Genomic DNA, 12,928 nt, shown 5'->3' on the forward strand with positions numbered 1-12,928 from the left:
TATTTCCATGGAATAAAGAAGGGGGCCAAGCAGCAAACAGCCTCTGTTTGAAAGCATTTTTTTTCAAAGTGCTTATTCCTTTTCTCTTAACAAATTACTGAATGAGAAAAAAAAAAAAAAAAGGAAAAAGAAAAAAAAAAGTTACTACCTGATGTATACAATTTAAAAGAAGGAGATTTTGCAGAAATTTAGAGGAATGTTTTCTTACTGAGACTTTTCTTGAAATCCAGTGCCCCAGTGTAATTTGCAGGAAACATGGCATTTGAATCTCAGTTGGGCTGCTTTAGTTCTAGATGATACCAGGTACAAATCAGAAGTTAATATCAGTGCACAATTATTATTAGAGGCATATGTTTAGAAAAAGTACAAACTAGAAGTAAGGATTTGCACATTTGAATGATAGGTGCTGTGTCAGTGAATTAGTTCTGGTAGAAGACAACAGGAATGTATTTGAAACCAGTTCTAAGTGATCTACTGAGTGTTTAATTATTGATTCACATAAATGAGCTTTGAGAGGGCATCAGAAAATCAACATCCAAAAGCAGGTTGCACTGCAACTTTATATATAAAAATGAACAAACACACATGAATCAATGATGCTCATTACCCAAATGGAAATGGTTTTCACCTGAAGGTAGAATTTTGGGAGTGTACACTTCTGTAAGAGATATTGGTAGAAATAACCTTTTGCTTGTGCAGTCATGGTTAGTAATCAAATGATCCTAAAAATTGAAGTTGTGTATTTATGAGAGGAAACACACCGAACAGTCCTTTGCTGGAGGCTGAGAGGTAACTGTATTTTCCTATTTCTAGAAAAGAGTGGGATCGATGGCTGCTGATGGGGCTAATCGGAACAGCAGTTGGGATGCTGGGGTTTTTGACTCATCAGATAATTGACTCTCTCATCACATTGAAATGGGACCTGGTGGAAAATTACTTGAAGGTGAGCAAAAGAAAGTTAGATTGACCTCGTTCTGTGTGTGTTTATTGGAAAATCCACATCATGAAGTCTTAACTGACTAGAAGTGCTGCCTGTCTAGGTGCGTATGGACATGATATATCCTGTGGGTCTTTGTCCAGGCATGCAGTGGTGTCCTTTGCTCCAATTTACCCTATAGTACAGTATATTATCTGATGGAGTTCTTGTCATGAGATTGGTGAAGGCCTTCCTCCTCCCATTGCACATGCACATGATAAAAGGTGCAGGTACTGCATTGTGTATTGTTGATGCCCAAGGGGAGGGATTAGGTTTCCCTTAATGTAACCTAAGCAAGTCCAAGTAAATGTGGACTTGGTATCAGGGATGTTACTTGTTTCCATTTCTAGGGTCGCTATCTGTTGTGGATGCTGTACACAGATTATTGTGGAATGCTTTATTTTGTTCTTGATGGGTATCATGGCATTGTCATCTCTGTCATGATCAGGATGGTGGTGGCACTGAATGGCTAAAACCAATGCCAGTGTTAAAGCACCTCTGACCCAACTGCTCAGTAAAAGTGACTGTTTTGTGATATCTATGGTAGACAGTAAGAATATTGAAGAGCTTACTGTGAGAAAGGTGCTGTCCAGCTGAATCCTGCCCAGGGAGTGACAAGCATCCTTACAGATGGATGCATCCTTAGATCCTTACAAAACTGGAAGAAAACAGTGGTTGATAGGCCGTATGACTGTGTTGGCATTCAGCCATCAGCTTCCTCAGATGCACTGGGAGGAGTGTTACCAGCAGGCTGAGGGAGGCGATCCTTCTCCTTTATTCAGTGCTGGTGAGGCCAGTCCTGGTGTATTCTGTTCAGTTCTGGGCTCTCCAGTACAAGGGAGACATGGACATACTGGAGTGAACCTGGTTAAGATCCACAAAGATGATAACTGGAGCCTCCGTCATACAAGAAGCTGAAAGAGCTGACATTGTTCAGCCTGAAGAACAGAAAGCTCAGGGGGATTTCACTGTGTGTTTGCAAGTACCTGCAGTGTGTGAGTCATTATTACTGAGGAACAGAGATAGCAACTTCTCAGTGGTGCTCAGCAAGGAGAATCAATGACTGTAAAGCGAAATACAGGAAATTCCACTTAAACATAAGAAAAAGATTTTGAATCTTTTGAGGTCAAGTGCTGGGACACGTTGCCCAGAGAGCCTGTGGATTCTTCATTCTTGGAGACTGTCAACAGAAACATGCTGCCAATTGCTGAAGGGCAGATCTCAACCACTTTGCAGAAATGCAGGTGAAGACTTACTCCATTGAAAATATGGAATGTATGAGAGATAAATGTATCAGAAGGAATATCCAAGAAATAGGTGCAGGTTTTCCATTTGGAAAGCATATTATAAGGCTCTTAAAATCTTATTTCCTTGCGGTTTCTCTTATACATACTAAGCATATGTTTATGAAATATATGAACATTGGATGACTACACATACATACCTGCATCTATGTATGTGTATGGATGTATATGCATATATATGTGTGCATATATAAGCACTGAAGTATAGCTAAATAATATATAGAAACAACAGTTTATCTTCAGGGCACCACAACAACTGCTGTGCACACAGAATGTCCTGTTGTGTTACAAAGTTTGTCCTATTGTATTAAATTAATGAAGAGGGACAGCAGGTGAGCTCTCATAGGCTCTTACAACAATATAAACATTTAGGTCCCGCCCTGGAAAACCATCTCATCTATACAACTCCTTCAGCTGCAAATAAGCAAAACTCGTTTTCGTGCAGTTTGCTTTCTTGTTTGTCTGTGCCGCATGTTATGCTTTGAAAAGGCTTGGTGCGAGATGCTGACGGGAAGGCTGCGGTGACCGGCTGTAACACCGTGACCTCCGAAATGCAAGGGGTGTGTTTGACCTGCACACACACAATGAATCACAGCTTAGTACTGTGCAAGGAGGCAAAACATGTGGGAGCTGAGGAGTTCTGGAGACAGCGTGGCTGCGGTCAGCCCAAGGACAAACAAACAAACCCAAAATCCAGGGAGACTGAAACGGGCTTTTAAAAGTGAGAAGGAGCAGTATGGGAGATGTGCTTTTGGTTAAAATAGAGCATGAAAATGCTTGCTTACATGTATTCTGTCTATTTGTAACAGCTGCAAATTCATGAAGATGTTTGCCAATGTAAGACCTTGAAGCCTCTGTTTGAGAAAACATCTGCTGGAGGCTCCATTTAGTGATTTCTAGTGCATGTTCTTAAGGTCCCTTCACTCCACCTCTGTCCCCCAATGGGCCTGGATAAGTAACAGCATATCCCTTGCAGTGTTGGTAGACATGGGGAAAACATCCTGGAAAAAAAATAGGAATTGAGTCTGAAGGTCAGCCTTTACCTTGCTGCCACTCCAGTCCTTTTAAAGAAGCTGCACTGCTCATTTCATTTATTTATTTATTTTGGTTGGTTGGTTTTTACCTGTGGTACACATTCTATCCACAGAAGTCTGTGGGACAAAAGATGATTAAAAAACAGGCCGTATAGCTGGTATATGGGTGCCAAAGTAACGATCTGTTTGTAAACTGGGCAGGATGGCAACTTCCACCTGACGTGGGTGTGTATGCTCGGCACCGGGCTGGCCATGATCCTCATGTCCTCGAGCTCAGTGCTGGTGAGTGTCGTCTCTTATGCGGCAGGCCCACAATGCAGCAATAACCCACATCTCATGCTCTTCCAAATGCTGTTTAATTCAGCATTTAAATAAAAAATTATTTAAAAAAATCTCTTTTATAACCCAACTGGAGAAGCCTTTTTTGGCCTTCAGCCTATGCTGAATTCCCCAGCACGTAACTTGTGTAAAAGTGTCTGGGGTGAAATCCGTGGTGGCGGCCATGCAATTTACGCTTGGCGTGTGGTGTTTGTAAAATAAATACGAGTGGCAACTCGTGTAACTTGTGAGAACTCAGTGTTTGGAAGGGGCTTGAGCCAAAGACCGTCAGGCCATATAAAAATTACTGTTGGTTTTAGACTGATCTTTTAGCTGCGCTGTGTGGGTATCACTCGCAGCCCAGATCGGTACTTTTACGAGGCTGCAACGCCTAGAGCATTGAGCCTTGCTGCCATTTACTGTCCTGCTGTGCTCAATTTAATCATAGAAAGGCAATTAACAGCGTAGGTGAAAGAAAAAGTGAAGTTTTACAGAGATTCCCCCAAAGTCCAGCAGCAGTAGTAGGAAAAGGGAGTTTGCTGTGATACGGGTGATAACCGACCAGGTTGGAGCTAACTAAAGCCTAAGCTGACTGAAGGGCTGCTGCAGGCTCATGTACACCCCTGCCCCTCAGGTAACCTGCACGCAGGCTCCAGCCATGGGAGGCAGGGCCTGGAGCAGAGGTGGGCCCTGCTCCATGGGTGTCTTCTCTCCCTTCTCCAAGTACGTGCATAGCAGCACTGTTGGGAACACAAGTTTTTAAACATCTGTAGCCAGAGGTTTATGTGTGTATGCATTATTAATTCTGGGAAAATTTGTTCGTGATCAGAGCAAGGTGAGAGCTGGACTTAACAGCTGTGTCCATAGATGTGTCTGGCAGGATATGATCATTGACTCTGCTTATTATTTTTTCCCTTTGCAGTTCTTTTGTCCAGCAGGTTCACCATCTGGCTTGCCAGAAATCATTGGGTATTTGAACGGCACTTCTATTCAGCATCTTTTTAATATCAAGACCTTCCTAGGGACGTTTGTGTCATGCGTGCTGGCTGTAGCAGCTGGGCTCTTCTGCGGGCCAGAAGGTCCCATGGTCCATCTGGGGTAAGAAATACCAGACCAGAGTTAAAGCTATCAGTCAACGGGGATGGCTTTGCAATGTCTTTCTTGGTGGAAGCATTGGCTTAAAAAACATCCTGTACTGCATTAGCACAACTGATGTTGTGCTGTCCCCTCTATTCAAGCCACACAGCGAAGAAAAACATTTTTTCACTGTGTGTTTTAAATATTGGCTGGGTTCCTCAATGCAACTCCCAGGAGGGTTCAGCAAGCAGTTATCTGGACACCTGCTTCCAATGCGCTGGTCAAGAGGGGGAGACTGGGTGGACAAAACTGCCGTCGGTTTTCTTCCTGGAAGCAACCTGTCCTGGAGTGAGGCCGGCTGCCTTGCACCTCGTGTAATGGCTAGGTAAAACTAAGCAAAGCCAGTGCAAAAATAGTCAGCCTCAAGTGGTTGCACACAAATGAGATGGTAAAATTGGTCTCTGATAGCATGGTGCAGATAGCATGGTTAATTTGCTCTTTTATTTCTGATTCTTTTTGGTTTTGGAACTCACTCATAGTTGAGGTTTGTTCTTGTTGCTGACCCGACCAAACCTCTCCCCTCCAGCACGCTTGCACATTTGCTGTTATTCTGTGGGGTTTTATTTATTTATTATCTATCTGTATATAGGTGCAGCACCCTTGGGGATGACTCAGATTTTCAAAAAGAGGAGAGCATGGTTAGTCAGAGGGAGCCACAAACCTTTCAGTCAATAAGTACCAAGGGTTAGCTCTCTCTTTAGGTTTCTTTTGTTTTCTTTGCTGTCAGACATTTGTCTCCAGGAGCTTGGAGACTGCAGCTGTGATGTTTTTCCTTTGTGCTAGGTTGGTAACAGTGATGCATGAGCCAAAGAACTGAATCATATTTCCATGAAGAAAGTCAGCACGGTATTAACGTGATGCCTTTTCAAAACACAGGACTTAAGAGCTAGTTTAATTTAATTTAGTTGGAACCTTCTACCATTTTTATTAAACATAAACACACGTAAGTTGCTAAAAGCCTCTGAGAGATTCGTTAAGACCCCTAATTTAAGTCTTGTAGAAAAGTCTTCCAAGATTATACAATGAATAGATTTTTCATTTCACTAAGGATTTGGTTTTCTCTTTTTTCCATTTAATTGTAGTTTGAAGTGCTGCCTGGGAACACACTGTAATAATTTAAATCCTTACGTATCTTCTGTCAGAAGCAGAGCTGTTCTGCCTGCCACGGTCATTAACCTGGGGGCAGATGATTGAAATGATGGGCTACAGTCTGACATGTCACCACACTTGGGCAGACATTAACAGGCAGTTCTTCAAAAGGCATTTCATGGTCAATCATCACAACACTCCTTGCAAAAGAGCCATTTAAGTCTCTAGTTAAGTATCTGAAAGTCTTCAATAGCCTCCTGCTTTATGTCAACAGGACTTTGCATATTTAAAAGATACATTCAATGTTTTCCTTGTTTAAATCTGTTGAAGCCAGTCTACCTTTGCTGCTGCATGCCAGCTAAGGCTCTGTCCTCCCCTGCCTTGAACCATGGCTGATTTATGAATAATTTACTGAGGAGCGCTCTCAATTATACAACATCACTTTTAGTGCTATCCTGGGTTGTGGCCTGAGCCAGCTGCAGTCGGACACCCTTGGCATCCACCTCCCGTTCTTCACCAGGTTCCAGAATTCAGCTGACAAGTAAGTGATGGGCAGGGTGCAAGCTGGGGGGGTCTCTGTGGCTCCCCCTCTGCCCTCCGTGCTCCAGGGGTATCTGGCATGCCACCAGCAGGCTCCTTGTGTCTCAAAGAGTAATCCCGTATTTTGGTCTTCCTGCCGTTTGTCACTTTGGGATGGCAAAAAAACCCCACACCTCACTTTGTTTAATAAAAACAACCCTTCATGAGTGGTTTTACTGAACGCTTGTGGAAAAAGTGTGTTAACGCTGAAGACCTTTTTCCATTGTCTTCTCAGCTGTAAAACAAGGGAGATAAACACAATAATTTTAGCCATGGGGTTTATCCTCAACTAACGGTGTCAGCTCAGGAAATGGAAGATGATGGGGATTCCACAGTGTGCACTACGGGAGCCTTGGTTTGTTTTTCTAGTTTAAAAAAGTTTTTTTTTTGTCACTTTTAAAATCTGTCTCTTCTCTAGTTGCGTATGTCTGCAAGGTAGCCATGGTAAGCCCTCTCTCGTGAACAGCTCTACTGAAATTAATGAGATTAATTCCCTGAAAAAGAAATTACAAACCAGTTTATGTCTTTTGGATGGTATTTATTATCATGTTGTCATATAAAGCATACACACAAAAGTTCATGCAATACTGATTTTTCTAAAGTGAGAAAAAGAGAAAGACTCGCATGTTCATTTCCTAAGAAAAGCAAAGTGAAAGAATTCGTATGAATGGCCACTGAACTATCTGTAGCTTGAAAGTAAATCAAAAAATACCAGAGGGAAGATACGGAATCCCCTTTGCTTTTATGCTTTTAAGGTCAGTCATTTAAATAAATCTGAGATGTGCTGGTCTCAGCAAAATGTTACTCATGAAAGGAGTCAGCACTTGCGGTAAGAGAAGCACTGAGAACTTTTGTTTGTCTCTGCAGGGTACAGTTACAGAGTAATTAGAAAGATGTGGTAACTTGCAGGCAGGAACTGTCCTGGGAGAGACAGGTTGTATGGAAGTCCCCTTTACAAAAAGGTTTATTTCTGAGCAGCAGAGGAAAATTCCAGTCTAAGAAAGACCTCCCTTCCTTTGCAAAGATCAGGATGAAAGAATCCCACTCCCCCGGTATATTTTGCAGTTATTAAGTTGGCTCAGTACCCTCTCCCAGTACTGCCACTGGCCCAGCAGTAACTCAACCAGCATGAGGATGTTGAAGGATCCTAAGACCTCTGTCCATCAGCTGTAAAGGATCTGCAGGGTTGGAGGGGTCTCCAATGGCTTTACTGATACTACTGATGTGGCACACAGCATGTACAACTGGCTGGAGCATGGAGATGTCCAAGCAAAATTCTCCTAGTTTTTACTGTGGCATGCAGTATCTGTGGAGTTCCCTACTGCTGAAAGTAATGTTACTTTGCAGATACAACATATAAGTAAAAACCCATGCAATCTGTGCAGTGTCTAACTCCACGTTTGTAAACAGGGAAATATCAGATGTGAAGTTGTAGCTTTATGGTGGGCTCCTCCACAGTCCTTAGGGGAGAGGGAACTTGTAAAGGCTTTGACACATGCACTTTCTAATATCTTCCATTTTTTTCTGTCTATTATCTTTATTGCTACCCATCTTTGTTTTGATAAAATTTTTGGATACCACAGAAAAGTCAGAAGGGACACTAATAAAGGGTGCATGTTTTCAGATGACTGGTCATATATATATATATATACACACACACATTATTTGCTGAGAACTTGACATTTTTAATAATTCAAATACTCAAGTATTTTCTATACTCATTGACCTCAGTTAGTAATTTAGTAATTAACACCCAGCATTTGTACAAATCATCTCTGAGAGGGTCTCAGTTAGCATATCCAGAGAATGCAAATTTTATGAGCTGGTGAGCACTGGCGATTTGTGCAATATATGTGTCAGCATCGGCCCAGTTTCTATTGCAAGTGCTAAATTGAATGCAATTTTCCAAGGCAGAATTTTTCCATGTTATTTACTCTTTCTATATCCTTCCCACTGTTCTGCACACTACAGCCTTTCTTAAAAATGTATGATGCAGGATGTTGTTTTCATATAATGAAATAGGCCCTGGAAACAAAATGATGATGTGTGTGAGGAAATGAACAGTAATATGTGTATAAGAGAAGACTGTCCCTTAATGCCTTTCTTTACAACACTATAATTCTTTTTTGTTACCTATATATTTTTTTAAACGTTGGACGTGGTGCTTAGGGACATGGTTTAGTGGGTGACATTGGTGGTAGGGGGATGGTTGGACCAGATGATCTTGGAGGTCTTTTCCAACCTTAATGATTATATGATTTTTCTTTTATTTATTAATTTATTTGTCTTTACTGTGACTGACAGTGCAGATCTTTGCTATTTGAGCTCATAGTGCTGTTTACAGCAACACAAATTTACAAATGTGTTGCTCCTCAGGGTGTATGTGAGCTTCACACCTTTACAGGAGGAAGACAGAGCATATATGTTCTCTGTGGATTTCTCAGATATATACAGACTGAGGAACTGCTTGAGACCAGAGGTTCCAGGCTGTACTTTTGTTCTCTGGTGAATTCCAGACTTTCTTACTTTTTTTCCTACAATATTTCACCTCTGTGCCTGTACTGATTCTAATATACGAAATGATACCTCTACTTGGCATTACACGGCTAGGTGCCAGTTCAGCATCTTGCTGGCACAGCACTGCATTCCTCATGCAATGTTCTAGAATTGAGGAGTTTTGTCAAGGCTGAAGGTCAAGAAAGAGGACAACAGTTACAGTATAAAGGAGATCTGTGAAGGAAACGTCATTTCCCCATTCTTGCTGACAAAATCCCATAAAAACTCAGAGGACTATTTAATGGTTTTACTACTCTATGGGTGCTTCGGTCACTGTTATGATTGGGTTCATTTTTTCTTCACAAGCCCTTGTGGACTTGGCAGTATATCAAAATCACTGTATTTCTAAGCTGCCAAGTAGCCCCAATAACTTGAGCCATAAGAATCAAATCTGAGACTAAGTCTGTATTCAGATCTTGGAGATGAAATGTGCCATAATAACCCCCAAATGAACCATCAGTTCTTCAAATTCAGCTCCTTAAACACAACTTTGACATGAAGAATCGTTTTTGAAGACCTTCTGTTTCTTTTCTTTATTTTTTTTTTCTACTATTATCAAATTTTGACTCTTCTACCTGTTTCAGGCGCAGTTTCATTACGGCTGGTGCAGGAGCAGGGATAGCTTCAGTATTTCGTGCCCCCATTGGTGGGCTGTTGTTCACCCTAGAGGAAGTGTCTTCCTTCTGGAACATCAGGCTGGCCTGGCAAACCTTCTTTTGCTGCCTGATGGCTACCTTCACCACGGATTTGCTGTCCTCTTCTCTTTATGGGTTTGTTTACAGAGGTCATTTTGGATTTTTTGAAGCGGAGAAAAGAATTCTGTTTTGGGTAAGTACTGTGTGGATGTGGGAGGAAATAGATGCAGAGTTTTAGGCTTGTTTCTCTTAACATTATTTTTGGGGGAGTAGCAGGGAAGTGGGACTGAGAAGGGAGAAGGATGGTGTATGTGCAGTTACCAGATCAGTGGATATGGGACCCCTCATGCTTTAAGTCTGGTAATCACTTAGCTACAAGACAGATGTTTTGTGTTACCTACTTAATCAGAGAATTACGTTTTATATTATAGTACAAGATGTTCAATGTCTTCTCCTCTGACTGGCTTGAGCTCTCCTTTGTTGCTGCAGCCATTGCTGTACCATGGCCCTGTTTCTTTGTGCTTACAGATTAAACATTTAAAAGCATATAATTACTGTTTGTTCCTAGTTGCACAACAGAGGTCACCTTCAGCCTTTGTTCCTTGCAGCACGATACAACGTTATTCTTTGAATTTTCTTTCCTGTCCACCTAAAAACAGTTGCTTTTACTATGTTTCTCACTCATCTTTGTTGTAAGGTGATTCGGTAGTGATGTGTGAGAATCACGATCTTCACTTCTTTGTGCCTGAATATCTTTCTCTGTATTATGATGTGACTTGAAGGTCAATTAGAAAAGTAAAAATAAACCTCTGGTCTCATGAATCCCAGTCCACTTTCTGCTACTAAGTAATTTTTCCTAAGCTTATTCCCTGACCACTTTAATTGGTCGCTTAATTTCTTCTGTTTTGTATCTCTCTAGCAATAGAAAAAATAGAAATAATGACATTTTTCCACATGTAGGCATATTGTAATTTGAAAAACAAGAAACTTTCTGTGTGTGTGTGTGTGCACGCGTGTAGCCTGCTATAAATACCATGATTTTGCATATGTCATGCAAAAGAATTTGCGGTATATTTTCTTTAACATAAATTCAGCTGTGGCAATGGGAGAAGATACTGGTTTTTAACCCAAATCCTTTTTTGTGGACCAACTCTTCATGCAGGCTCCCAACAACTGTAGTGACACAACCAAGAAGACATAGGTTTGTGGTAGAAAGGTGAGATTAAATGGATAACGAAGAGGTCAGGCCTGCTGAAGACAGCTTTATTGCTGAAGCCAAAGTATTGTGTAATGGACAGCTGCATGCACAGAGGAGAGTGGAATTACTTTGGTTGCTATTTTACAATAAACATCGCTCTTTCAACACTCCTTTCAGGTTGTTTTCAGAAAAGAGCAGTGGATTCTGTCTCCTGTCTTCTTTTAGTGTCATTAGCAGGAAAAGCTAGCTAAAATTATTATCTAGATGGCTTCTGTCAGGGTTCAATAGTTTTTGGCTCACAAGTTGGTACAGATAACCAGAAATATTTTCATTTCACTGAACACTGGGCTCAGGGGAAATTTTGCTTCTTTCATGTTTTGTGGCATTAACCAACACAGTTTACAGTGGATAAACTCTGAGTTGAAAGCTTGTGGGTTTTGTTTCTCAAGAAAACTATTTGTTTTCTTTAGCTTCTTTCTACTCAGGAGAAGGTTACAGGAGGAATTTATTGTACCCCAGAGCTTGAGATTTTCAGGAAGCTTCACTTCACTTTTATGTAGAACATTGGATTATTTATAAAGGTGAAGCTTGTTCTGTAGGTAACAGATTTTTCTTGATGACTGGCCAAAGCATGTCGCTAGCACTTTGACAAAAGCAATACACTCTGCCGCTGTTCACTCCCACAATGCAGAACACTGGCTTGACTTTACCTTTATTGCCACACATGTGCAGTGTAACGTGTGTGTGTTGCTTTAAAACAATCATCTCAGTATATCTTTCCCTTAGGAAAATTAAAGGCAGGGAGAAAAAAAAGTAAAAGCCTGCATGTCCATTTTTAGCTTTCATGCAGGTTTGGAATTAAGTAGAATATGCTGGAAGATATTTGGATCCTGCAGTAAATAAAACAAATTTCCTACTTCCAAATGAGCTATTTCTTCTAAATTTCAACACCTTAAACATTAGATCTATTTAAATCCTTTGGAAAAAGATGGATTTTGATGCAGCTATTGGTAAAAAATAGTGTTGCTGAAGTTATGGTTAGTATGTACAACAGACATATATGATTGTTGTAGTCCTGATTATAGGGCAAGTCACTCCTGGCTTCCTCTGAGTGTGTCTCCAGGTGTTGAGTTTCTTGTGTCTGCCTTGTCTATATCAGTTTTCTCAGTCTGCAGCACCCAATGGACCAACTCTTCAGGCCTGACTGGATTTTGACCCTGGCCTTCTTCCTCTCAGGAGATACCATCAGTGCTTAGAACAGCTTCCTGGTGTATTTCTTAAAGTCTAGGGTATTTCTAGCAGGAGGAACAAGAATAAGATTAAGGAAAGAGAATAAGAAGAGGAATAAAAAAATAACTTGAGAAGGGATTGTGTCCTTGCTCAAGCAATTTAAGGAAGGCTACCAGTTTCTCCTATGTACTACCCCAAATATTATCCCAGTGTAGTTTTTATTTATTTATTTATTTTTCTGGCCCTTAACATGTGCCACTACTGCTCTTTGCCAGTTAGCTTTTTAAATGTTTCATGATCTCTTACTCTGTCCAGATCATAATCTTGACAAAAAGCTGGGTAACTCTAAGCCTGGTCTAAGGAAATAATATTCTCACAGCATTTAATAGATTTCTACCGATCTATTGACTTATTGACCTCTTTTTGTTTGCTGGAAAATTATATTAAAGCATGGTATTGCTGTCAACCTTTCTGCCTATTGAGGAATCAAGCAGAAAATTCAGTTACTATTCCAGCTGTCAGATTATGTTCTACATTTGTAATTTGGTATTCCATGAGTCGTTCCAGATCAGCATCAAATTACAGTTTTACTTAGAGCTTATCAGTAATGCATGTGGAAGTAGCTTGACACTTAATAAATGAACTTTCCCAAATTATGAGGTAGATAGAGATACTGTGAGCAAAGCTCTGGTCCAGCAGAGTGTCACAAAGTGTTCACTAAAACCAATGTGTTATGTTATTTGCATGTAACCTGAAGTGCTGCGTGTTTGAGCTAACAGCTATGCATCATTGAAGGTTCTGTTAGATTCATTACTTTCCCTAGGGAAAAGAGGGGCCCAAGAGGATACTGCTGACCTTAATTTGCCACATTA

At 40.8% G+C, this 12,928-nt stretch overlaps 1 protein-coding gene across 1 annotated transcript in view; it reads left to right on the plus strand.

The window, feature by feature from the left end:
* Positions 1-12,928, plus strand: part of LOC101805170 (chloride channel protein C) — an 80,158-nt gene that overhangs the window by 814 nt on the left and 66,416 nt on the right. The window contains exons 2-6 of the mRNA XM_027452102.3: positions 814-943; positions 3,516-3,596; positions 4,555-4,730; positions 6,307-6,399; positions 9,578-9,821. Of these exons, the coding sequence (XP_027307903.3) occupies positions 814-943; positions 3,516-3,596; positions 4,555-4,730; positions 6,307-6,399; positions 9,578-9,821 (724 nt within the window). The remainder of the gene's footprint in view (positions 1-813; positions 944-3,515; positions 3,597-4,554; positions 4,731-6,306; positions 6,400-9,577; positions 9,822-12,928) is intronic.

Source organism: Anas platyrhynchos, chromosome 2 (assembly GCF_047663525.1).
Source record: "Anas platyrhynchos isolate ZD024472 breed Pekin duck chromosome 2, IASCAAS_PekinDuck_T2T, whole genome shotgun sequence".
In the NCBI taxonomy this organism is placed as follows: Eukaryota; Metazoa; Chordata; class Aves; order Anseriformes; family Anatidae; genus Anas; species Anas platyrhynchos.